At 42.1% G+C, this 23,091-nt stretch overlaps 1 protein-coding gene, 2 non-coding genes and 1 pseudogene across 6 annotated transcripts in view; 1 reads left to right on the top strand and 3 right to left on the bottom strand.

Moving 5' to 3' along the window:
* The window catches only part of NME5 (NME/NM23 family member 5), a 30,388-nt gene that overhangs the window by 767 nt on the left and 6,530 nt on the right, over window positions 1-23,091 (bottom strand). For 2 of the 4 annotated variants that reach the window (XM_055286120.2, XM_055286119.2), the window contains 4 exons: window positions 17,950-18,155; window positions 17,177-17,277; window positions 5,896-6,014; window positions 246-2,528 (listed from right to left, as the gene is read on the bottom strand). In XM_055286120.2, the coding sequence (XP_055142095.1) occupies window positions 2,445-2,528; window positions 5,896-6,014; window positions 17,177-17,277; window positions 17,950-18,155 (510 nt within the window). In that variant the 3' untranslated portion in view covers window positions 246-2,444. Of the gene's footprint in view, window positions 1-245; window positions 2,529-5,895; window positions 6,015-17,176; window positions 17,278-17,949; window positions 18,156-23,091 lie in introns of those variants that run through there. The other 2 variants (XM_055286121.2, XM_055286122.2) reach the window with 2 other exon arrangements.
* On the bottom strand, window positions 1,973-2,075 carry LOC129487111 (small nucleolar RNA U13). Its single transcript, XR_008659232.1, has one exon. It is a non-coding gene; the product is annotated as a small nucleolar RNA U13 (small nucleolar RNA).
* On the top strand, window positions 3,656-3,763 carry LOC129487035 (U6 spliceosomal RNA). The gene has a single exon (XR_008659172.1). It is a non-coding gene; the product is annotated as a U6 spliceosomal RNA (small nuclear RNA).
* Window positions 10,767-10,867, bottom strand: LOC129487019 (uncharacterized; annotated as a pseudogene).

Genomic DNA, 23,091 nt, shown 5'->3' with positions numbered 1-23,091 from the left:
TGTATTTTTACTAGAGACGTGGTTTCCCCATGTTGCCCAGGCTGGTCTCAAAACTACTGGGCTCAAGCAATTGGCCCACCTCAGTCTCCCAAAGCGTTGGAATTACAGGCATGAGCCACCGCACTCAGCTCCTGCTCCATTGAAAAAAAAAAAAAAGGAAAAAAAAAAAACGCGAATGGCAGGTCTGGATTGGAGGTGACTACCGGCATGGAATCTTTTTCTTTCTTTCTTTCTTTCTTTCTTTCTTCTTTCTTCCTTTCTTTCTTTCTTTCTTTCTTTCTTTCTTTCTTTCTTTCTCTTTATTTCTTTCCTTCCTTCCTTCTTTCCTTCCTTCCCTCCCTCCTTTCCTTCCTTCCTTCCTTCCTTCCTTTCGTTTGATATTTTTTGACAGAATCTCCCTCTGTCCCCTAGGCTGGAGAGCACTGGTGTGATTATGGCTTACCGCAGCCTTGACCTCCTGGGCTCAAGCAATCCTCCCGCCTCAGCTTCCGAAGTGGCTGGGACCAGAAGTGCAGGCCACTACACCCAGCTAATTTTTATACTTTTTGTGGAGACGTGGTTTGGCTATGTTGCCCAGGCTGGTCTTGAACTCCTGGCCTCAAGTGATCCTCCTGGTCTGGCCTCCCAAAGTGCTGGGAGTATAGGCGTGAGCCACCACACCCAGTTGGAATTTTTTGCTATACACAGTGCTGCCTTTTTTTTCTTTCCTCCATGACAGAGACTTTGAATGTGGAAATGACCTCCTAAAGCTGTCACACTGGAATCCTACTGTAAAAATGATTTGCTTTTTCCTATATGTCCTTGGTCATTGCTAAAAAATATAACAATTTATTATTTATCTTTATTTTTAAGATTTTGGTTTGTTCTCACAACACTGATGCTAAAGGTGTTTTGAAATACAGTGGGCACGCAGTCTCAGAAGGAAAAGTCCAAAACTTCAGAAAAATACCAACAGTGTGAACTTGCAAAACATCTTAGCAACTGACAGCTTAAACAGTCTATTAATAAGGAAGTGTTGCCAGCCCTTTAAAGCTGACATTTGTTACAACATTTATTTTTCGTAATCTTAATGTTTCTTTTAATTACAAAAGTAGTTACATAAATGCTGTAGAAAAATTTAAAATACAGCTAAGCAAAAGAAGAAAAATAAAATATTTCTACCATCCAGAGATTATAGATAATAACACTTGAGTGGGTATCCTTCTACATGTTATTCTAAACACATTTATTTATTCATTTTTTAATCTAAATGAGAACACATGGCTGGGCACAATGGCTCATGCCTACAAACCTAACACTTTGGGAGGCCGAGGCAGGAGGATTGCATGAACCCAGGAGTTTGAGACCAGCCTGGGCAACATAGTGGGACCCTATCTTATTAAAACAAAAACAAAACCAAAACCAAATGGGCGTACACTGTGCGTATTGCTTTGTAACACGCTTTTTTTCAGCTAACGATCTTTCTGTTTTCTTTTTGTTTTTACATTTTCTTACATTATACTTTCTTTTTTTTTTTTTTTTTGAGACGGAGTCTCGCTCTGTCGCCCAGGCTGGAGTGCAGTGGCGCGATCTCGGCTCACTGCAAGCTCCGCCCCCTGGGTTCATACCATTCTCCTGCCTCAGCCTCCCGAGTAGCTGGGAATACAGGCGCCCGCCACTACGCCCGGCTAATTTTTTGTATATTTAGTAGAGACGGTGTTTCACCGTGTTAGCCAGGATGGTCTCGATCTCCTGACCTCGTGATCCACCCACCTCGGCCTCCCAAAGTGCTGGGATTACAGGCGTGAGCCACCAAGACCGGCTATGATTGTGGTTTTTGCCATTGTTTTTTAATGGCAAAAATCATAATTGCTTTTGCACCAGCCTAATAGTTATCCAAGTGATTAGTTTAAGATCATCCCCTGGTTCTGGACATTTTCAATATACCAAAAAATTATTTATATACTTACACCTTTCTATTTTTTATTTTTTACATCAAAGAGGTAATGTGATGATGCTGTAACAAGGTTTGAGGGAAGCATATCTCACACATGAGCATGAAACCGAATCATCATGCTTATGGACTACAAAAGGACCTATGCCTTTTAAACTAGACTGTCTCAACTGTGCATTAATTATGTATCTAGATATAGGATATGTGCTTGGGAAAACGTATAACTAAACTTTATGTCTTACTTCTCAAACTTAAGAAAAACATCTAGCAACATCTTACATCAGTTTTCCATTACCTAGTGTTACATCATTGTGAAAATCATACTCTAAGCCTATATTTTACCTTAATGTTATCTGCTTCATAGAATAGTTATTCCTTTAACACTTATTTTTAAGAAATAAATTTATTTTACTTGTAGTTACTTAAACCCTAGAAACAATTTTTTCTAACAGTAGAAGTACAGCCTTTTACAATAAGATAGTTCATGATTTGTTCTTTGGAGGATTTTTTTTTAATAAGGTTCTTCTACAATTGGATGGTGACAAAGTTTGGGTTTGTTAGGATTATTTTTCAGCAGCCAGTCAGCTAGCCAAATCTATGGGAAAAAAAACAACCTAAGTTAAGAAACAGTTATATATTTCCTTTCAATATATACTATATCAATTGGAAACTTAAAACAGTTTTCAAAATCACTTTAAGAAAATGACCATTAAAAATGGAAACATTTGGATTTACATTATGCAAGATTGTCAAGAATAGATCCAAACTGGAAAGAAAGAAGTAAAACTATCTTTATTCACAGATGGCATAAACCTATATGTGGAAAACCCTAAGGAATTTACAAGGAAGCCACTACAGCTAATAAATTCAGCAAAGATGTAGGTTACAATACACAAAAATCAATTGTATTTCTATACATCAGCAATGACAGTCCAAAAAAAATTTAAAAATCAATTTCATTTACAGTAGCATAAAGACAAACAAAATGCCAAGGGATAAATTTAACCCAAGAAGTGAAAGGCTTATACATTAAGAACTGTAAAACATTGCTGAAAGAAATTAAAGAATACCTAAATAAATGAGAAGACATTATTTTTCACGGATACGAAGACTTGATATGGTTAAGATGTCAATACTACCCAAAGCAATCTACAGATCCAGTGCAGCTCTTGCCAAATGTCCAACAACTTTTTTTGCAGAAATGGAAAGCTAATCCTCAAATTCATATGAAATTGCAAGGGGCTCTGAGGAACCAAAACAATCATGAAAAAGAATAAAGTTGGGCCAGGCGCGGTGGCTCACGCCTGTAATCCTAGCACTTTGGGAGGCCAAGGTGGGTGGATCACGAGGTCAGGAGATCGAGACCATCCCGGCTAACACGGTGAAACCCTGTCTCTACTAAAAATACAAAAAATTAGCCAGGCGTGGTGTCGGGCACCTGTAGTCCCAGCTACTCGGGAGGCTGCGGCAGGAGAATGGCATGAACCTGGGAGGCGGAGATTGCAGTGAGCCGAGATCGCACCACTGCACCCCAGCCTGGGGGACAGAGCAAGACTCCGTCTCAAAAAAAAAAAAAGGAACAAAGAACAAAAGAACAAAGATGGAGGACTGACTTGTACTCTCAATTTCAAAACCTTCTACAAAGCTACAGTAGTCAGCACAGTGTGGTAACGACATCCTTATGCCAGACATGCAGACCAACAGAATAGACCTGACAGTCCAGTGCTCTCTTCGGCAGCACATATACCAAAACTGGAATGATACGGAGAGATTATTAGCATGGCTCCTGTGCAAGGATGATGCACAATTTATGAAGCATTTCATATTTTAAAAAAAGAATGAGAATCCAGGAATAAACCCATGCATCTATGGTCAACAAATTTTTGACAATGGTACCAAGTCCATTCATGGAGAAAGAACAGTCTCTTCAACAGATGGTACTAGGACAATTGGATTTCCACATGCAACTGAATAAAGTTGGACCCCTATACCACACCATACACAAAAATGAACTCACAATGGACCAATGACCTAAATATAAGAGCTAAAACAATAAACATCTTAAAAGAGGCCGGGTGCAGTGACTCACACCTGTGATCCCAATACTTTTGGAGGCTGAGGTAGGAAGATCACTTGAGACCAGGAGTTCAAGACCAGCCTGGGCAACATAGGGAGACCCCATCTCTACAAAAAATTTTAAAAATTAGCTGGGTGTCATAGTGTGCTCCTGTGGTCCCAGCTACTCCGGAGGCTGGTGCACAAGAATCACTTGAACCCAGGAGGCAGAAGTTGAAGTGAGCCGAGATGGCGCCACTGGACTCCAGCATGGGCAACAAAGACCCTGTCTCAAAAAAAAAAAAAAAAAAAAAGAAAGAAAGAAAAGAAAAAATCTTAAAAGAAAACATAAAACATAGGGGTAAATTTTCATTACCTTGGATTTGGATTTCACAATGGATTCTTAGACATGACATCAAAAGAACGAGAAATAAAAGAAAAAATAAATAAATTGGATTTCATCAAATGAAAAATGTTTATACATTAAAGGACATCATCAAGAAAGTGAAAAGACAACCTACAAAATGGAAGACAATATTTGCAAATCATATATCTAATAAGGGTTTAATATCTAGAAATATAAAGAACTTTAACTCAACAAAAAGACAACCCAGTTTAAAAATGGGCAAAGGACTTGAATTTGAATAGACATTTCTTCAAAGAAGGTATACAAATGGCCAACAAGCTCATGAAAAGATGCTCAACATTAGTCATTAGGGAAATGCAGATCAAAACCACCATGAGAAACCATTTTCTGTTATCTACTAGCATGGCTACAAAAAAAAAGAAAGATAGATCAGGCGCGGTGGCTCACACCTGTAATCCCAGCACTTTGGGAGGCCAAGGCAGGCGGATCACCTGAGGTCAGGAGTTCGAGACCAGCATGGCCAACATGAAGAAACCCTGTCTCTACTAAAAATACAAAAATTACCCGGGCGTGGTGGCATTCACCTGTAAATCCCAGCTACTCAGGAGGCTGAGGCAGGAGAATCACTTGAACCTGGGAGGCAGAGGTTGCAGTGAGCCCAGATCGCGCCTCTGCATTCCAGCCTGGGCAACAGAGTGAGACTCCGTCTTAAAAAATAATAATAATAAATAAATAAAACACAGCAAGAAAATAATAAGTAATCAATAATTACACATATCTAACATGTATATAAAATACCTTCTATAAATGTTTATTTTAAAAAGGTTCTCAATATTTGCAATATTTCATTTATTTACTTATTTATTTTTTGAGATGGAGTCTCGCTCTGTTGCCCAGGCTGGAGTGCAGTGGCACGATCTCGGCTCACTGCAAGCTCCGCCTCCTGGGTTCACGCCATTCTCCTGCTGCAGCCTCCCGAGTAGCTGGGACTACAGGCGCCCACCACCATGCCCAGCTAATTTTTTATATTTTTAATAGAGATGGGGTTTCACCGTGTTAGCCAGGATGGTCTTGATCTCGACCTAGTGATCCACCCACCTCGGCCTCCCAAAGTGCTGGGATAAATAGGCGTGAGCCACTGCACCCAGCTATATTTGCAGTATTTCAAAGGACACAATGTCTTAAACATGAAAACTACAGACAATTTATATACAATTTTTTTTTTTTGAGATGGAGTCTCGCTGTCACCCAGGCTGGAGTACAGTGGCACAATCTCGGCTCACTGCAACCTCTGCCTCTGGGTTCAAGTGATTCTCCTGCCTCAGCCTCCTGAGTAGCCGGGATTACAAGCACGTGCCACCACGCCCGGCTAATTTTTATACGTTGAGTAGAGACAGGTTTTCACCATGTTGGCCAGGCTGGTCTCAAACTCCTGACCTCCTGATCTGCCTGCCGTGGCCTCCCAAAGTGCTGAGATTACAGGCATGAGCCACCATGCCTGGTGACAATATTCTTAAGTGTGAATAAAAATATTTCTTACCAAAGGATCTGCTGGTTTTTGCTTACAAAGCTCTGTGAGTCCTTCAAGCAGAGTTGGCATTATATGTAAATTTAAATAGTCCTTAGCAGCTTGTCCAATTGGAATGGGCTCAACAATCACTGCAAATACAAACGTATTCTCATTGATGCAAACATAATGATTAAATACTATACAATCATTAAAAAGGCTCTTTTTAAAGAACTTTTCTCTGTTTTTTTTTTTTTTTTTTTTTTGAGACGGAGTCTCGCTCTTTCACCCAGGCTGGAGTGCAGTGGTACGATCTCGGCTCATTGCAGGCTCTGCCCCCCATGGTTCACGCCATTCTCCTGCCTCAGCCTCCCGCGTAGCTGGGACTACAGGCGCCCACCACCTCGCCCGGCTAATTTTTTGTATTTTTAGTAGAGACGGGGTTTCACCGTGTTAGCCAGGATGGTCTCGATCTCCTGACCTCGTGATCCGCCCGCCTCGGCCTCCCAAAGTGCTGGGATTACAGGCGTGAGCCACCGTGCCCAGCCTCTCTGGTTTTTTGTATGTTTTTTTGAGATGGAGTCTCACTCTGTTGCCCGGGCTGGAGTGCAATGATGCAATCTCAGATCACTGCAACCTCCTCCTGGGTTCAAGTGATTCTCCCACCTCAGCCTTCCGAGTAGCTGGGACTACAGGTCCACATCACCACACCCTGCTAACTTTTGTATTTTTATTTATTTTTATTTTTATTATTATTTTTTATTTTTTGAGACAGAATCTCGCTCTGTTGCCCAGGCTGGAATGCAGTGGCACGATCCCAGCTCACTGCAACCTCCGACTCCTGAGTTCAAGTAATTCTCCTGCCTCAGCCTCCTAAGTAGCTGGGATTACAGGAGTGTGCCACCATGCCTGGCTAATTTTTGTATGTTGAGTAGAGACAGGGTTTCACCATGTTGGCCAGGCTGGTCTCAAACTCCTTACCTAAGGTAATCCACCTGCCTTGGCCTCCCGAGTGCTAGGATTGCAGGCATGAGCCACCGTGCTTGGCCCTAATTTCTGTATTTTTAGTAGAGATGGGGTTTCACCACGTTGGCCACACTGGTCTTGAACTCCTAACGTCAAATAATCTGCCTGCCTCAGCCTCCCAAAGTGCTGAGATTACAGGCATGAGCCACTGCAACCAGCCTGTTTTCATTTTCTTTTTCTTTCTTTTTTTTTTTTTTTTTTTGAGACAGAGTTTCACTCTTGTCACCCAGGCTGGAGTGCAGTGGCACAATCTCAGTTCACTGCAACCCCATCTCCCGGGTTCAAGCGATTCTCCTGCCTCAGCCTCCTGAGTAGAACCAGCCTCAGTTTTCAGTTGGGATGTTTCTCTTATTATTTAGATATACGAGTTCTTTATATATTCTAGTTACAAGTTCTTTATTTGATGATATTTTTTCCCAGTCTGTTGCCTACCTATCTTTTCATATTTTTAAAAATTTAACTTTTTTTTTTTTTTTTGACACACGGTCTTGCTCCATTGCCCAGTCTGGAGTGTGGTGGTGTGAGCACAGCTCACTGCAGCCTCAAACTCCTGGGCTGAAGCATCCTCTGGCCTCAGCCTTCCAAGTAGCTGGGCCTGCAAGTGTGTGCCACCACACCCAGCTTTTTTTTTTAAGTTTTTAGAGACAGGGTGTCACTCACTATGTCACTCACGCTGGTCTCAAACTCCTGGCCTCAAGCAATCCTTCCACCTCAGCCTCCTGAATAGCTGGATTTACAGGTGCAAACCACTGCTCCCAGCTCTTTTCATATTCTTTTTTTTTTTTTTTTTTTTTTTTGAGACGGAGTCTTTGTCGCCAGGCTGGAGTGCAGTGCCGCGATCTCGGCTCACTGCAAGCTCCGCCTCCTGGGTTCACGCCATTCTCCTGCCTCAGCCTCCTGAGTAGCGGGGACTACAGGCGCCCGCCACTAATTAGCCCGCCTAATTTTTTGTATTTTTTAGTAGAGACGGAGTTTCACCGTGTTAGCCAGGATGGTCTTGATCTCCTGACCTCGTGATCCGCCCGCCTCGGCCTCCCAAAGTGCTGGAATTACAGGCATGAGCCATCTCGCCCAGCCTCTTTTCACATTCTTGATGTCTTTTGAAGCACAAAAGCTTTTAATTTGATTTAGTCCAATTTATCAATATTTTCTTTTATGGATCTTGCTTTTGATGTCATTTTAAGAACTCTTTATCCAACTCCAGTTACAAAGATTTTCTCGTTTTATTTTAGATGTTTTTACATTGAAGTCTGTGATCCATTTTGAGTTAATTTTTGGGTATGCTATGAAAAAAGGGTCTAAGTTCTTTTTGTTTTTATGTGACTATCATGCCATCCTGGCACCATATACAGACTTTCCTCAACTTACATGGGTTACATCCCAATAAACCCATCATAAGTTGAAAATACCATTAAGTCAAAAACACATTTAATACACCTAGCCTATTGAACATCATAGCATAGCACAGCCTACTTTAAATGTGCTCAGAACACTTACATTAGCCTACAGTTGGGCAAAATCATCTAACACAAAGCAAATTTTATATAAATAACATTTTCTATATAATATACATATATTATGAGCTGGGCACAGTGGTTCACACCTGTAGTCCTAGCTCCTTGAGAGGCTGAGACAGTAGGATTACCTGAAGCCATGAGTTTGAGACCATCTGGGCAACAAAGCAAGACTCTGTCTCTTTAAAAAAAAAAAAAAAAAAAGACATATATATATATATATATCTTTTTGGGGGGAGGATCTCTTGAGGCCAGGAGTTCAATACCAGTCGGGCAATATGGCAAGACTGCCTTTCTACAACAAAAAAATTCAAAAAGTAGCTAGGCACGGTGGTGTATGCCTGTAGTCTCAGCTACTCAGGAGGTTGAGGTGGGAGAATGCTTGAGCCCAGGAGGTCAGGCTGTAGTGGGCACCACTGCACTTCAGCCTGGGTGACAGAGAGAGATCCTGTCTCAAAAAAAAAAAAAAAAAAAAACGAGCCAGGAGCGGTGGCTCACGCTTGTAATCCCAGCACTTTGGGAGGCTGAGGCGGGCGGATCACGAGGTCAGGAGATCGAGACCACGGTGAAACCCCGTCTCTACTAAAAATACAAAAAAAAATTAGCCGGGTGTGGTGGCGGGCACCTGTAGTCCCAGCTACTCGGAGAGGCTGAGGCAGGAGAATGGCGTGAACCCGGAAGGCAGAGCTTTCAGTGAGCCGAGATTGCGCCACTGCACTCCAGCCTGGGCAACAGAGCGAGACTCCGTCTCAAAAAAAAAAAAAAAAAAAAAAAACGAAACCAAAATAGAATGGTTGTATGGATACTCACCATTAATGTACACAGCTGAAAGCACCATAGTAAAGTCAAAAAACTGTAACTTGAACCATGGTAAGTTGGGGACTGTATTGGCAAGACCATCCCTTTCTCACTGAATTGTCTAGGCACCTTTGTTGAAAGTGAATTGACCATAAGTGTAAAAGTTTATTCCTAGATTCTCAATTCTGTTCCAATAATCTATATGTGTATCTTTATATCACTGTCACACTGTCTTATAATTGTGGCTTTGCAGTGTTTCAAAATCAGATAGTGGAAGTCTTCCAACTTTGTTCTTCTTTTCCAAAATTGAGTTCTTTGCAATTTTACTGAATTTTAAACTCAGCTTGTCAATTTCTACATAAAAGTAAGCATGGACTTTTAAAAGGATTACATTAAAATTTTCTTTAATTTTTTTTTTTCTTGTAGAGATGAGGTCTCACTTTGTTGCCCAGGCTGGTCTCCTACTCTTAGACTGAAGCAATCCTCCTGCCTCAGCCTCCCAAAGTGTTGAGATTACAGGCATGAGCCACTGCACCCAACCCAAAACTGTTAATTAATTTAGAAAGAATTGCCATCTTAACAATATTGAGTCTTCCAATCCATTAATATGGAATATCTATTTATTTAGATATTTTAAAATTTCTCTCAGCAATGTTTTTTGTTTTTCAGTGTACAAGAATTGCACTTTCGTTAAATTTATGCCTAAATATGGCCGGGCGTGGTGGCTCACACCTGTAACCCCAGCACTTTGGGAAGCCAAGGCAGGTGGATCACCTGAAGTCAGGAGTTTGAGACCAGCCTTCCCAACATGGCGAAACCCTGTCTCTACTAAAAATACAAAAAATTAGCTGGGCATGGTGCTGGGTGCCTGTAATCCCAGCTACTTGGGAGGCTGAAGCAGGAGAATCGCTTGAACCCAGGAGGCAGAGGTTGCAGTGAGCCAAGATCGGGCCACTGCACTCCAGCCTGGGTGACAAGAGCAAAACTCTGTCTCTAAATAAAAAAAAAAAAAAAAAAAAAAAATTATGCCTAAATATTATATTATTTTTAATGCCATTGTGAATGGAATTTTCCCTTTTTTACAGCTTTATTGAAGTATTATTGATGTACACAAAATTGCACACAATTAATGTATACAATTTTTTTCTCAATATGGGCAAATGTTTTATTCATATATTATATAAAGTTCATTATGCCAATTTATCAGGTACTAATTAATCATTAAACAAAAATTTTTTTAATTTTTTTTTTTTGAGACATGGTCTTGCTCTGTTGCCCAGGCTGGAGAGCAGTGGTGCGATCTCAGTTAGCGAACCTCTGCCTCCCGGGTTCAAGCAATTCTCCTGCCTCAGCCTCCTGAGTAGCTGGGATTACAGATGCATGCCACTATGCCAGGCTAATTTTTTTTTATTTTTAGTACAGATGGGATTTCACTATGTTGGCTAGTCTGGTCTTGAACTCCTGATCTCAAGTGATCTGCCTATGTCAGGCTCCCAAAGTGCTGGGATTACAGGCGTGAGCCACCACCCCTGGCCCCCCAAATTTTTTTTAACTTATAAGTGTACTTAAAATTTCTTTTTATTTTAAAAGCCTGTCATTCTTGCACAGGGGCCATGCTAATCTTCGCTGTATCATTCCAATTTTAGTGTATGTGCTGAAGTGAGCACAACAAATTTTTTAATAGATAAAAAATATTGTATACATTTATTGTGTACATGTTGTTTTGAAATATGTAAACACTATGGAAAGACTAAATCAAGCTAATTAACATATGCATTACCTCAAATATTTATCTTTTTTTGTGGTGAGAACACTTAAAATCTACTGTCTTAGCAATTTTCAACAACACATTATTATTAACTATAGTCACCATGTTGTTATACTAGATCTCTCGAACTTATTCCTACTATTGTAGGAATAAGTATCCTTTGATCAACATTTCCATCCCCTACTCTCTCTTGCAAGCTCCTGGTGGCCACCATTCTACTCTCTGAGTTCAAGATTTTTTAGATTCCACATATACGTGAGATCATGTGGTATTTGTCTTTCTGTGCCTGGCTTATTTCACTTAATATAATGTCCTCCAGGTTCCTCCATGTTGTCAAAAATGACAGAATCTCTTCCTTTTTAAGGCTGAATAGTATTACATTGTGTATATATACCACATTTTCTTTATCCATTAACCCACTGATGGGACACTTAGGTTGATTCCATATCTTGGTTATTGTGAATAATGCCGCAATGAACATTATTGTGGTTCATTGGTGCAGGTATCTTTTCAAGATCCTGATTCAATTCTTTCAGATATATATATCCAGCAGTGGGATTGTTAGATCATGTAACAGTTTTATTTTTAGTTTCTTGAGGAACTTCCATACTGTCTTCCATAGTGGCGGCACCATTTTAAATCCCCACCAGATGTGTACAAGCGTTCCAATTTCTCTATATGCTTGCCAATATTTACCTTTTTTTCTTTTGATAATAGCCATCCTAACGTGTGAAGTGATATCTCACCGTGGTTTTGATCTGTATTTCCCTGATGATTAGTGATTTTGAGCACCTTTTTTTTTTTTTTGAGATGGAGTCTTGCTCTTGTTGCCCAGGCTGGGGTGCAATGGCGCAATCTTGGCTCACTGCAACCTCTACCTCCTGGGTTCAAGTGGTTCTCCTGCCTCAGCCTCCTGAGTAGCTGGGATTATAGGCACGTGCCACCACACCTGGCTAATTTTTTGTATTGTTTTAGTAGAGACGGGGCTTCACTTTGTTGACCAGTTTGGTCTTGAATTCCTGACCTCAGGTGATCTGCCAGCCTCGGCCTCCCAAAGTGCTGGGATTACAGGCGTGAGCCACCACACCCGGCCTTAAGCACCTTTTCATATACTTGTTGGTTATTTGTATGTCTTCTTTAGAAAAATGTCTATTCAAGTCCTTTGCCCATTTTTTAATTGGGTTATTTAGGGGATTTTTTGGATATTGATTTGTAAGAGTTCCTTATATATTTTAGACATTAACCCCTTATCAGATATATGGTTTGCAAATATTTTCTTCCCTGGAATTGTTTTCTTAATTTCATTAGTGACTTACTCATTTATTTATTTATTGAGAAGGTCTCACTCTGTCACCCAAGTGAAGCACAGCAGCGCAAATGCAGCTCACTGTGGCCTCGACCTGCTGGGCTCAAGTGAATCTCCCACCTCAGCCTCCCAAGTAGCTGTGACCACAGGTGTACACCACCACCCCCAGCTAATTTTTTGTATTTTTGGTAGAGACAGTGTCTTGCCATCTTGCCCAGGCTGCTCTCAAACTTCTGGGCTCAAGCAATCCTCCTGCCTCTGCCTTCCAAAGTGTTGGAATTACAAGTGTGAGCCACCATGCCAGGCTAGGGCTGAATAAATTAACGAGAGAATAAAAAGAGTGTTTTCATGTTTCTTACATGGATGAACTTTAAGTCTTTAAGTTTTCTCTCATCCTTGTTTTATTTATTTGTTCATTTGTTTGTTTGAGACAGGGTCTCACTCTGTTGTCCCGGCTGGAGCACTCTGATGCCATCACAGCTCAAACAGCCTTAACCTCCTAGGCTCCAGTGATCCTCCCACTTCAGCCTCCAGAGTAGCTAGGACTACAGACATGGGCCATCATGCCCAGCTAATTTTTTATTTTTTGTAGAGATGAGATCTTGCTACGTTGCCCAGGCTGGTCTCCAACTCCTGGACTCAAGTGATTCTCCCGCCTCAGCCTCACAAAGTGTTGGAATCACGGGTGTGTGCCACCACACCCAGCCTGTATATTTATTTTCTTTTTTTTTTTTTTTTTTTTGAGACGGAGTCTTGCTCTGTCGCCCAGGCTGGATGGAGTGCAGTGGCGCAATCTCGGCTCACTGCAAGCTCCGCCTCCTGGGTTCATGCCATTCTCCTGCCTCAGCCTCTCCGAGTAGCTGGGACTACAGGCGCCCGCCACCACGCCCGGCTAATTTTTTTGTATTTTTAGTAGAGACGGGGTTTCACCGTGGTCTCGATCTCCTGACCTCGTGATCCGCCCGCCTCGGCCTCCCAAAGTGCTGGGATTACAAGCGTGAGCCACTGCGCCCGGCTTGTATATTTATTTTCAAATAGAATTATTTTGATAGCAGGGATATCTTCTTATTCATCTCTGTATTTATGGCAAATAGTAGGCAACTTAATAAATTTGTTGAAGAAATGGAATACAGCAAAACTTTGAATTAGCCATTTCTATTAAAAGGGAAAGGAGACCAGCATGGGTAATGTAGTGAGACCCCATCTCCATAAAAAAATTTAAAAACTAGCCGAGCATGGTGGTACACACCTGTAGTCCCAGCTACTCAAGAGGCTGAGGTAGGAGGATTGCTTGAGGACAAGAGTTTAAGGTTGTAGTGAGCTATGATTGCACTATTGCATTTCATCTGGAGTGACATGGAGAGACCCTGTGACCACCCCCCAGAAAAAAGGGAAAAAAGAGAGCATTACTTTTTTCTTTTCTTTTCTCTTTTTTGAGACAGTCTCACTCTGTCGCCCAGGCTGGAGTACAGTGGTACAATCTCGGCTCACTGTAACCTCTGCCTCCCAGGTTCAAGCAATTCTCCTGCCTCAGCCTTCTGAGTAGCTGAGATTACAAGCGTGCGCCACCACGCCTGGCTAATTTTGTATTTTTAGTAGAGACAGGGTTTTACCATGCTGGCCAGGCTGGTCTTGAACTCCCAACTTCAAGTGATCCCTCCGCCTCAGCTTCCCAAAGTGCTGTGATTACCGGTGTGAGCCACCGCGTCCAGCCAGCCAAGGGTTAAGAACATGTCTCTGAATATCTTGATAACTTGCTTGAGTGAATCATCGTATAAAGTTTTGCACATAGTTGTTCATCAACTGCTAAGTAAGAGATGCTCATACCACAAACTGAGTACTTGCTCCAAAGAACTTCACTGCAAAAGATCTGCAATGTGCTAAGTAATTAATGATTTTATATTTATGCTACAACTTGCTGCTTCTCACATGTCTAACTATATCTCTAAACTCACGCCTAGAGGATTAATTTAATGAGTAAAATCAAAGGCAGTTTGCCCAGTTGGCTGGGCACAGTGGCTCATACCTGTAATCCCAACACTTTGGAAGGCAGGTGGGAGTATTGCTTGAGCCCAAGAGTTCGAGACTGGCCTGGGAAACACGGCAAAATTCTGTTTCTACAAAAAACGTGAAAAACTAGCCGGATGTGGTGGTGCATGCCTGGGGTTCCAGCTACTCCAAAGGCTGAGGTGGGAAGATTACTTGAGTCTGCGAGGTCAAGGCTGCAGCGAGCTGTGATTGTGCTACTGCACTCTGGCCTGGGCAACAGAGTGAGACTCTATCAAAAAAAAAAAAAAAAAGAAAGAAAGAAAGAAAGAAAGAAAGAAAGAAAGAAAGAAAGAAAGAAAGAAAGAAAGAAAGAGAGAAAAGAAAGAAAATTACAGTTTAGGAATATAATCCTATGAGTAAGAAGAGCTTCCAAATATACCTTCTATTTAAGATAAAATGAATTTTTATTCTGTTTTATTTAAAAGCTAAAGAGAAGTCAGGCATGATGGTTCATACCTATAATCCCGACATTTTGGGAGGTAGAGGCAGCAGTATTGCTTGAGCCCAGGAGTTCAAGACCAGCCTGGGCAATGTAGTGAGATTTCATGTCTATAGAAAATATAAAAATTAGCCGGGCGTGGTGATATGCGCCTGTGGTTCTAGCTACTCAAAGGCTGAGGTGGGAGGATCACTTGAGCCCAGAAGGTCAAGGCTGCCGTGAGTCGTGATCATGCTACTGCACTCCAGCCTGGGTGACAGAGTAAGACTCCATCTCAAATAGATAAATAAAATAATAAAAGCTAACAAGCCAAAGTCTAATTCACTTGTAAGACTAATATAAAGTGCTACCACATTAAAAAGACCTCTCGCTGGGCACGGTAGCTCACTCCTGTAATCCCAGTGTTTTGGGAGGCTGAGGCAGGAGGACTGCTGTGAGAAAAAATATATATTTTTAAAAGTAGTTTTTGTTTGCTTGTTTAAGAATCAGGGACTTTTCAGACTGTAAAGAAAGGAGGGAAGCAGGTCTTCCCCTGGGAGGATGACTGAAAGGCCAGTGGAGAAAAGTTGTCAGCCCATTGTCAGGTCAGCATCAGGCCATTACCAAGCCTGCTGGCACTAAAAAGTAACAGATTAAGTATTCAAAATGTGAAATTTATTTATTTTGAATTCAGAAATTCAAACAACAGTGATACTGTTGTATCACATCAGTTATTCAAAACATGTGAAATCTCCAAAAAAAAGAAAAAATATATATCAGGAACTTTTAAATCTCCAAGACATTTTTCAGTTTTATTTGAATGAATCTCCAGTGGAAAATACTGAGGAACAGATTTAAATGACTTAGGGAAAAATAAGTCATAACAGGAAAAATAACATACTAAAAAAAATTCAAAATTTTGCTCAATGCTTTGCATTTTTTTCCTTATAATAAAAATCACCAAATTTTATTTCTGCTCTAAAAATATTAAAAACAAACCAAAAACTTCAGTGTTCTTCCTCGTATGTCCACTTCTCAAAGGTTTACAACTTCTCTAACAGTAACGAAACAAAAAAAGGGACTAGTTATGGCCGGGCACAGTGGCTCACGCTTGTAATCCCAGCACTTTGGGAGGCCAAGGCGGGCGGATCACGAGGTCAGGAGATCGAGACCACGGTGAAACCCCGTCTCTACTAAAAAATACAAAAAAATTAGCCGGGCGTAGTGGCGGGCGCCTGTAGTCCCAGCTACTCAGAGAGGCTGAGGCAGGAGAATGGCGTGAACCCGGGAGGCGGAGCTTGCAGTGAGCCGAGATTGCCCCACTGTACTCCAGCCTGGGCAACAGAGCGGGACTCTGTCTCAAAAAAAAAAAAAAGGGACTAGTTATTAATTTTTCAATTGCATGAGACTTTGTTAGGCAAACAGTAAATTGTTAGAGAAGACGGTAAATCAAATGTAGTTTCCTAGAGAGATTATTTTTCTCATGTGTCACAAACTCTACTGAACCTTTCAGGATAACTAGAAAGAACTGTAACACAGAAGAATATGTCTAATGTAAGAGAAAAGAAAGAAAAAAAAATTAAGCTGGGTGTGGTGGCTCACACCTGCAATCCCAGCACTTTGAGAGGCCAAGGCAGGCAGATTACTTGAGCACAGGCATTTGAGAGTATGCTGGGCAACATGGAGAGACCCCATCTCTCCAAAAGATAAAAGAAAATTAGCTGGGCATGGTGGCATGCACCTATAGTCTCAGCTACCCGGGAGGCTAAAGTGGGAGGATCACCGGAGCCCAGGAGTTTGAGGCTGCAGTGAACCAAGATTGTGCCACTGCACTTCAGCGTGGGCGACAGTGAGACACTGTCTTAAATTTTTTTAATGTTAAAAACAGATAAATAAAAATTAAACACTTCTCAAAAGACTCCCTAAAGGGCACAATTTAGTTGTTAGGGAAATGTCAAGTTTTCCATTTGTGGCTTCAAGTTTTTAAGTAACTACAACTTGAAAACATAACAAAATATACTGGAAAAAAAATTCTTTTATCTTCCTTCCCAGTTATATCCGCAAAATAAAAGAAAAAGCAAACAATAGCCGGGCGTGGTGGCTCACGCTTGTAATCCCAGCACTTTGGGAGGCCGAGGCGGGCAGATCACGAGGTCAGGAGATCGAGACCACGGTGAAACCCCGTCTCTACTAAAAATACAAAAAATTAGCCAGGCGTGGTGGTGGGCGCCTGTAGTCCCAGCTACTCGGAGAGGCTGAGGCAGGAGAATGGCATGAACCCAGGAGGCGGAGCTTGCAGTGAGCCGAGATCGCGCCACTGCACTCCAGCCTGGGTGACAGAGCGAGACTCTGTCTCAAAAAAAAAAAAAAAAAAAAAGAAAGAAAAAGCAAACAATAAGGAGATGCAGTTGACAAGTTAGTCATCTGTAACTCACCTTCAGGAAACATAAAACGTATCTCTCTTTCCGCAGCAGCAAAGTCATTACTCCCATGAAGTGCATTCCTTAGGTCATCTGTGCCATAAATTGCCCTCAGACTAAAAACAAGTTAGAGATGACGTCCATCCAGTCTAACGTCTATTCCTTACTTTATATGCATGCATTCCACTTAAGAATTTTACAAAAGCATTGCCATTTCTTACATATGAAAGCTTCATAATTTATGTCAAATTTAAGCTTAAATTTAAGCTTATCTATCTAGATAAGGATCAAATATATTTACGTCTGCAGGAGGAATACACTGGGAAAACAGGAGTTCTCTGGAGAAAAACGTGGTGTTGTTTTGTGAGAAGTAAAAAAGCAATGCACATTCAAAAGTGCAAGAACTCAATATCTTCTTGTTTCCATACATTAGCAATAATGCTGAAAATTTGAATTTCTGTTTCTGTATTACCATTATTCTTTTAAAATACCATCCCAATTTTTCCATCTAAAAATCCTACTTCAGTGGCAGTTTAAAGGTTGAGAGAATAAGGGTAATCAACTATAAATCAGACATTCTCTGTTGCTTTTTTTGGTAGTTAGTATTAAAATAGGCATTTAACACTTTAAAATGTAAAATGGACCCCCCAGGCCCCACCCCCCCAAAAAAGCTGATTTTGGAAAACTTCCAGATAAAAAAAAAATTCCCATTACAATGAAATCAGATTTTTTTTTCATTTTCACAGATGGATTCCATTCCCTGCCATCCCCCCAACCCTGAAAATTACCTGTCTGGATGTGTCTCCTTCGCTACTAAGCTATTATTTGGTCCCAAAAGTTCTAACCAATAAGAGATGGCTTTATGTCTAGCTAATATCATGGCGACAAGTGGTCCAGAACTCATGTAAGCTGTTAAATTGGGGAAAAACATTTTTCCATACTGTTCCACATAAAAGTTACTACATTGCTCAGGGCTGAGGTGTAGTTTTCTTCTCTATAAAAGACACAAAGTCAACAAAAGCATTTAAAATGACAGTTTCAATGATAGCTCATTAAAATCATTAGTAACTTGAAACTAGTACCAATCTGATTATAACTTCGAGGTTTATCTTTGTATTATGAAGAAAGAAAAGGATATAATTAAATGTATGCTGTAAATAAGATAGTAAGAAGAATTACTTAGCCTACTTAAGAAAAATTATGGCCGGGTGCAGTGGCTCATGCCTGTAGTCCTACTACTTTGGGAGGCCGAGGTCGGTGGATTGCCTGAGCTCAGGAGTTCGAGACCAGCCTGGGCAACACGGTGAAACCCCATCTCTACTAAAATTGAAAAAATTAGCGGGGCGGGCGGCATGTGCCTGTAGTCCCAGCTACTCGGGAGGCTGAGGCAGAAGATTTGCTTGAACCCAGGAGGCAGAGGTTGCAGTGAGCCGAGACTGCACCACTGCACTGCAGCCCGGGCGACAGAGAAAAAGAAAAATTATTCCAGTTAGGAAGCCTCCCTCAGCATATGTTTTGTCAGTAACAAATTTATCGCAGCTCCTTCTTAAAGTAAATAACACTTCAATTAACAAAACTGGACTTAAAATCATTCCAAATTCATGTTTCTCTATTTGTGTTACTATTTTGGGAGCTGGTCTCATTTTAGCACTTAGAAATAACAGCTAGGCACAGTGGCTCATGCCTGTAATCCCAGCATTTTGGGAGGCCAAGGCAGAAGGATCGCTTCAGCCAGCCAGGAGTTAGAGACCAGCCTAAGCAACACAGGAAGACTTTGTTTCTATGAAAAATTTTAGAATTAGTCGGGTGTGGTGGTGTGCACCTGTAGTCCCCACTACATTAGAGGTGGTGAGCCATGATAACACGACTGCACTCCAGCCTGGGCGATACAGCAGACCCTGTATCAAACAAACTAACAAAAAAAGTAACATGTAGTATAATGATGCAGTAAAAAAGTTTTTCATTTGAACGTGTGTATTCTTTACTCTGGTTCTGTCATAAATATCTTGATTCACTGTAACATTAAGAAAAATTAGGCCAGGCATGGTGGCTCAGTCTTGTAATCCCAACACTCTGGGAGGCCAAGACAGGCAGATCAATTGAGGTCAGGAGTTCGAGAAGAGTCTGGCCAACATAGTGAAACCCCATCTCTACTAAAAATACAAAAATTAGGCCAGGCGCGGTAGCTCACGCCTGCAATCCCAGCACTTTGGGAGGCTGAGGTGGGTGGATCACCTGAGATCAGGAGTTCGAGACTAGCCTGGCCAGCAGGGTGAAATCCTGTCTCTACTGAAAATACAAAAAATTAGCCAGGTGTGGTGGCACGCACCTGTAGTCTCAGCTACTCGGGAGGCTGAGGCAGGCCAACAGCTTGAACCCGGGAGACAGAAGGTGCAGGGAGCCAAGATTGCACCTCTCCACTCCAGCCTGAGTGACAGAGCGAGACTCCGTCTAGAAAAAAGAAAAATTAGGCTGGGTGTGGTGGCTCATTCCTGTAATCCCAGCACTTTGAGAGGACAAGGCAGGTGGATCACCTGAGGTCAGGAGTTTGAGACCAGCCTAGCCAACACGGTGAAACCCCATCTCTACTAAAAATACAAAAATTAGGCCAGGCGCAGTGACTCACGCCTGTAATCCCTGCACTTTGGGAGGCTGAGGTGGGTGGATCACCTGAGGTTGGGAGTTCAAGACCAGCCTGGCCAACATGATGAAACCCCGTCTCTACTAAAAAAAAAAAATACAAAAAATTAGCCAGCCATGGTGGCAGGCACCTGTAATCCCAGGTGCTCGGGAGGCTGAGGCAGGAGAATCACTTGAACCTGGGAGGCAGAGGTTGCAGTGAGCTGAGATCTTGCCACCGCACTCCAGCCTGGGCAACAAGAGTGAAACTCCATCAAAATAAATAAATAAATAAATACAAAAATTAGCCAGGCGTGGTGGTGCATGTCTGTAATCCCAGCTACTCAGGAGGCTGAAGCATGAGAATTGCTTGAACCCAGGAGGCAGAAGTTATGGTGAGCCAAGATTGAGATAGTGCCATTGCACTCCAGCCTGGGTAACAGAATGAGATTCTGTCTAAAAAAAAAAAAAAAAATTAGATGCTAGTATGTTTCTCAGTCTGAAAGACTATGAAACACTCTGGACAAATAGATGTTATTTCCTTCACAAATGAGACTATAAAAATTAATCAGGTTTTAAAAATCATGGTAGCTCAGTCTAATTTGAAACTCATGCTTTCTCAGGCCGGGTGCGGTGGCTCAAGCCTGTAATCCCAGCACTTTGGGAGGCCGAGGCGGGCGGATCACGAGGTCAGGAGATCGAGACCATCCTGGCTAACACAGTGAAACCTCGTCTCTACTAAAAATACAAAAAATTAGCCGGGCGTGTTGGCGGGTGCCTGTAGTCCCAGCTACTTGGGAGGCTGAGGCAGGAGAATGGCGTGAACCCGGGAGGCGGAGCTTGCAGTGAGCCGAGATCGCGCCACTGCACTCCAGCCTAGGGGACAGAGAAAGACTCCGTCTCAAAAAAAAAAAAAAAAAAAAAAAAAAAAAAGAAAAAAGAAACTCATGCTTTCTCTAGAAGCAGCTATTTTGAGTGCTTTTTTTTTTTTTTATTTTTCAAAACGGAGTTTTGCTCTGTCGCCCAGGCTAGAGTGCAGTGGCATGATCTTGACTCACTGCAACCTCCGCTTCCCGGATTCAAGTGATTCTCCTGCCTCAGCCTCCCGAGTAGCTGGGATTACAGGTGCCTGCCACCACTCCTGACTAATTTTTGTATTTTTAGTAGAGACAGGTTTTTGCCTTGTTGGCCAGGCTGGTCTTGAACTCCTGACCTCAGGTGATCTGCCCACCTTGGCCTCCCAAAGTGCTGGGATTACAGGCGTGAGCCACAGCGCCCGGCCTTGAGAGCTTTTAAAAAATTATTTATTACTGCTGGCTGGGCTCGGTGGCTCATGCCTCTAATCCCAGCACTCTGGGAAACTGAGGCATGCGGACTGCTTGAGCCCAGGAGTTCAACACCAGCCTGGGCAACATGGAGAAACCCCGTCTCTACAAAAAATACAAAAATTGGTGGTGCACACCTGTAGTCTCAGTTAATCGGGTGGCTGAGGCACGAGAATTGCTTGAACTCAGGAGGCAGAGGTTGCAGTGAGCTGAAATCATGCCACTGCACTCCAGCCTGGGCAACAGAGTAAGACTTAGTCTCAAAAGAAAAAAAAAATTATTTATTACTGCTGTTTTATCAATTCCACTAAAGGTGGGTGAGGAGGGAAAATGCTCAAAATATAACAGAGGGATTCAAAGTAGAAATCAAAGAACCTCTGTCTGCAGTAAGGATGATGAGACAATGGAGACATGTCACTAAGTGAAGGCTAAAAATCCCCATGATTATGGCAGAAATCTGTCCTTTTAAAATGTCTTAGATTTTCCTGAGAGTGTGAATTTTACCAAGTAACCCACCTCTTAAAGCCCTTTCCAAAACTCTGTTTCCGCAGACTTCAGAAACTTGGTAAAATTGCTTGGTTTGTAGCAAGGGACCAAACCGCCCAGAGCAAGAAGTTTAGAAACACGCTTACCTAGGTGGCACAGCTCTGCTATTAATAGGACCTGATGGATTCTCACCAGTGAAGGCCCAGTTACTATGAAAAAGGTGCTGACATTTGTTCTCAATTTGAAATTCATATAGCGAATAAATAAAAGATGTCAGAAATTACAAAAGCACCTGATTTAGCATAATCCTTGATTCTATTATCTAAAATTAAGACATGAAACTATGATTATGCGTATTAGTGTTTTTTTGTTTTTTTTCTTGCTGAGTTTAAAAATAAAATCTCATCTGTTGTAATGTAAGCCCTTATCTGCCACTTGCCCCGTAAAAAGCAGGGGAACCTACCTTCTGCAGGTATGCCAGCCAATGTAGCACAATTTTTAAAATTAAGGGTTCATCTTTTTTTTTTTTTTTTGAGACGGAGTCTCGTCTCACTCTGTCCTCCAGGCTTGAGTGCAGTGGCGCGATCTCAGCTCACTGAGAGCTCCGCCTACCAGGTTCACGCCATTCTCCTGCCTCAGCCTCTGGAGTAGCTGGGACTACAGGCCCCCCTACCACACCCGGCTAATTTTTTTTTGTATTTTTAGTAGAGACGGGGTTTCACCGTGTTAGCCAGGATGGTCTCGATCTCCTGACCTCATGATCCGCCTCCTCGGCCTCTCAAAGTGCTGGGATTACAGGTGTGAGCCACAGCGCCCAGCCTTAAGGGTTCATCTTTAACTAAAATTCATACTAAATCAATTATTCCACTGGTTGCTTTAAAACTGGATCAGGTGAAATTTTTTTTTTTTTTTTTTGAGAAGGAGTCTCGCTCTTTCACCCGGGCTGCAGTGCCGTGGCGCGATCTCGGCTCACTGCAGGCTCCGCCCCCCGGGGTTCACGCCATTCTCCTGCCTCAGCCTCCCGCGTAGCTGGGACTACAGGCGCCCGCCACCTCGCCTGGCTAATTTTTTGTATTTTTAATAGAGATGGGGGTTTCACCGTGTTAGCCTGGATGGTCTCGATCTCCTGACCTCGTGATCCGCCCGCCTCGGCCTCCCAAAGTGCTGGGATTACAGGCGTGAACCACCGCGCCCGGCCAGGTGAAATTTTTTGAAATTAGGTTGAATAGTCTACAGCCATACCACCCTGAACACGCCCGATCTCGTCTGAAATTAGGTTGAATATTTTCACAAAGAGAAGCAGTGATATCAAGTACTATCAGAACAGAACTCTTAGTTTGTAACAAAGACAACACTGCCATCTACTGAAACGATATATCATTTTTCAGCTTTTCCCTTAAGTGGGACAGGAAAGCCTCAAGTTCAATGGACTCCCAAGCCTATTTTAAAAGCATACAGTGCAAAGGACAAAACTTGCATAATTTCACTTAAATGAGATAG

The sequence above is a fragment of the Symphalangus syndactylus genome, chromosome 7, assembly GCF_028878055.3.
Source record: "Symphalangus syndactylus isolate Jambi chromosome 7, NHGRI_mSymSyn1-v2.1_pri, whole genome shotgun sequence".
Lineage (NCBI taxonomy): Eukaryota > Metazoa > Chordata > Mammalia > Primates > Hylobatidae > Symphalangus > Symphalangus syndactylus.
The sequence above is the reverse complement of the archived record's forward strand: the minus strand, read 5'-3'. Positions and strand labels throughout refer to the sequence as shown.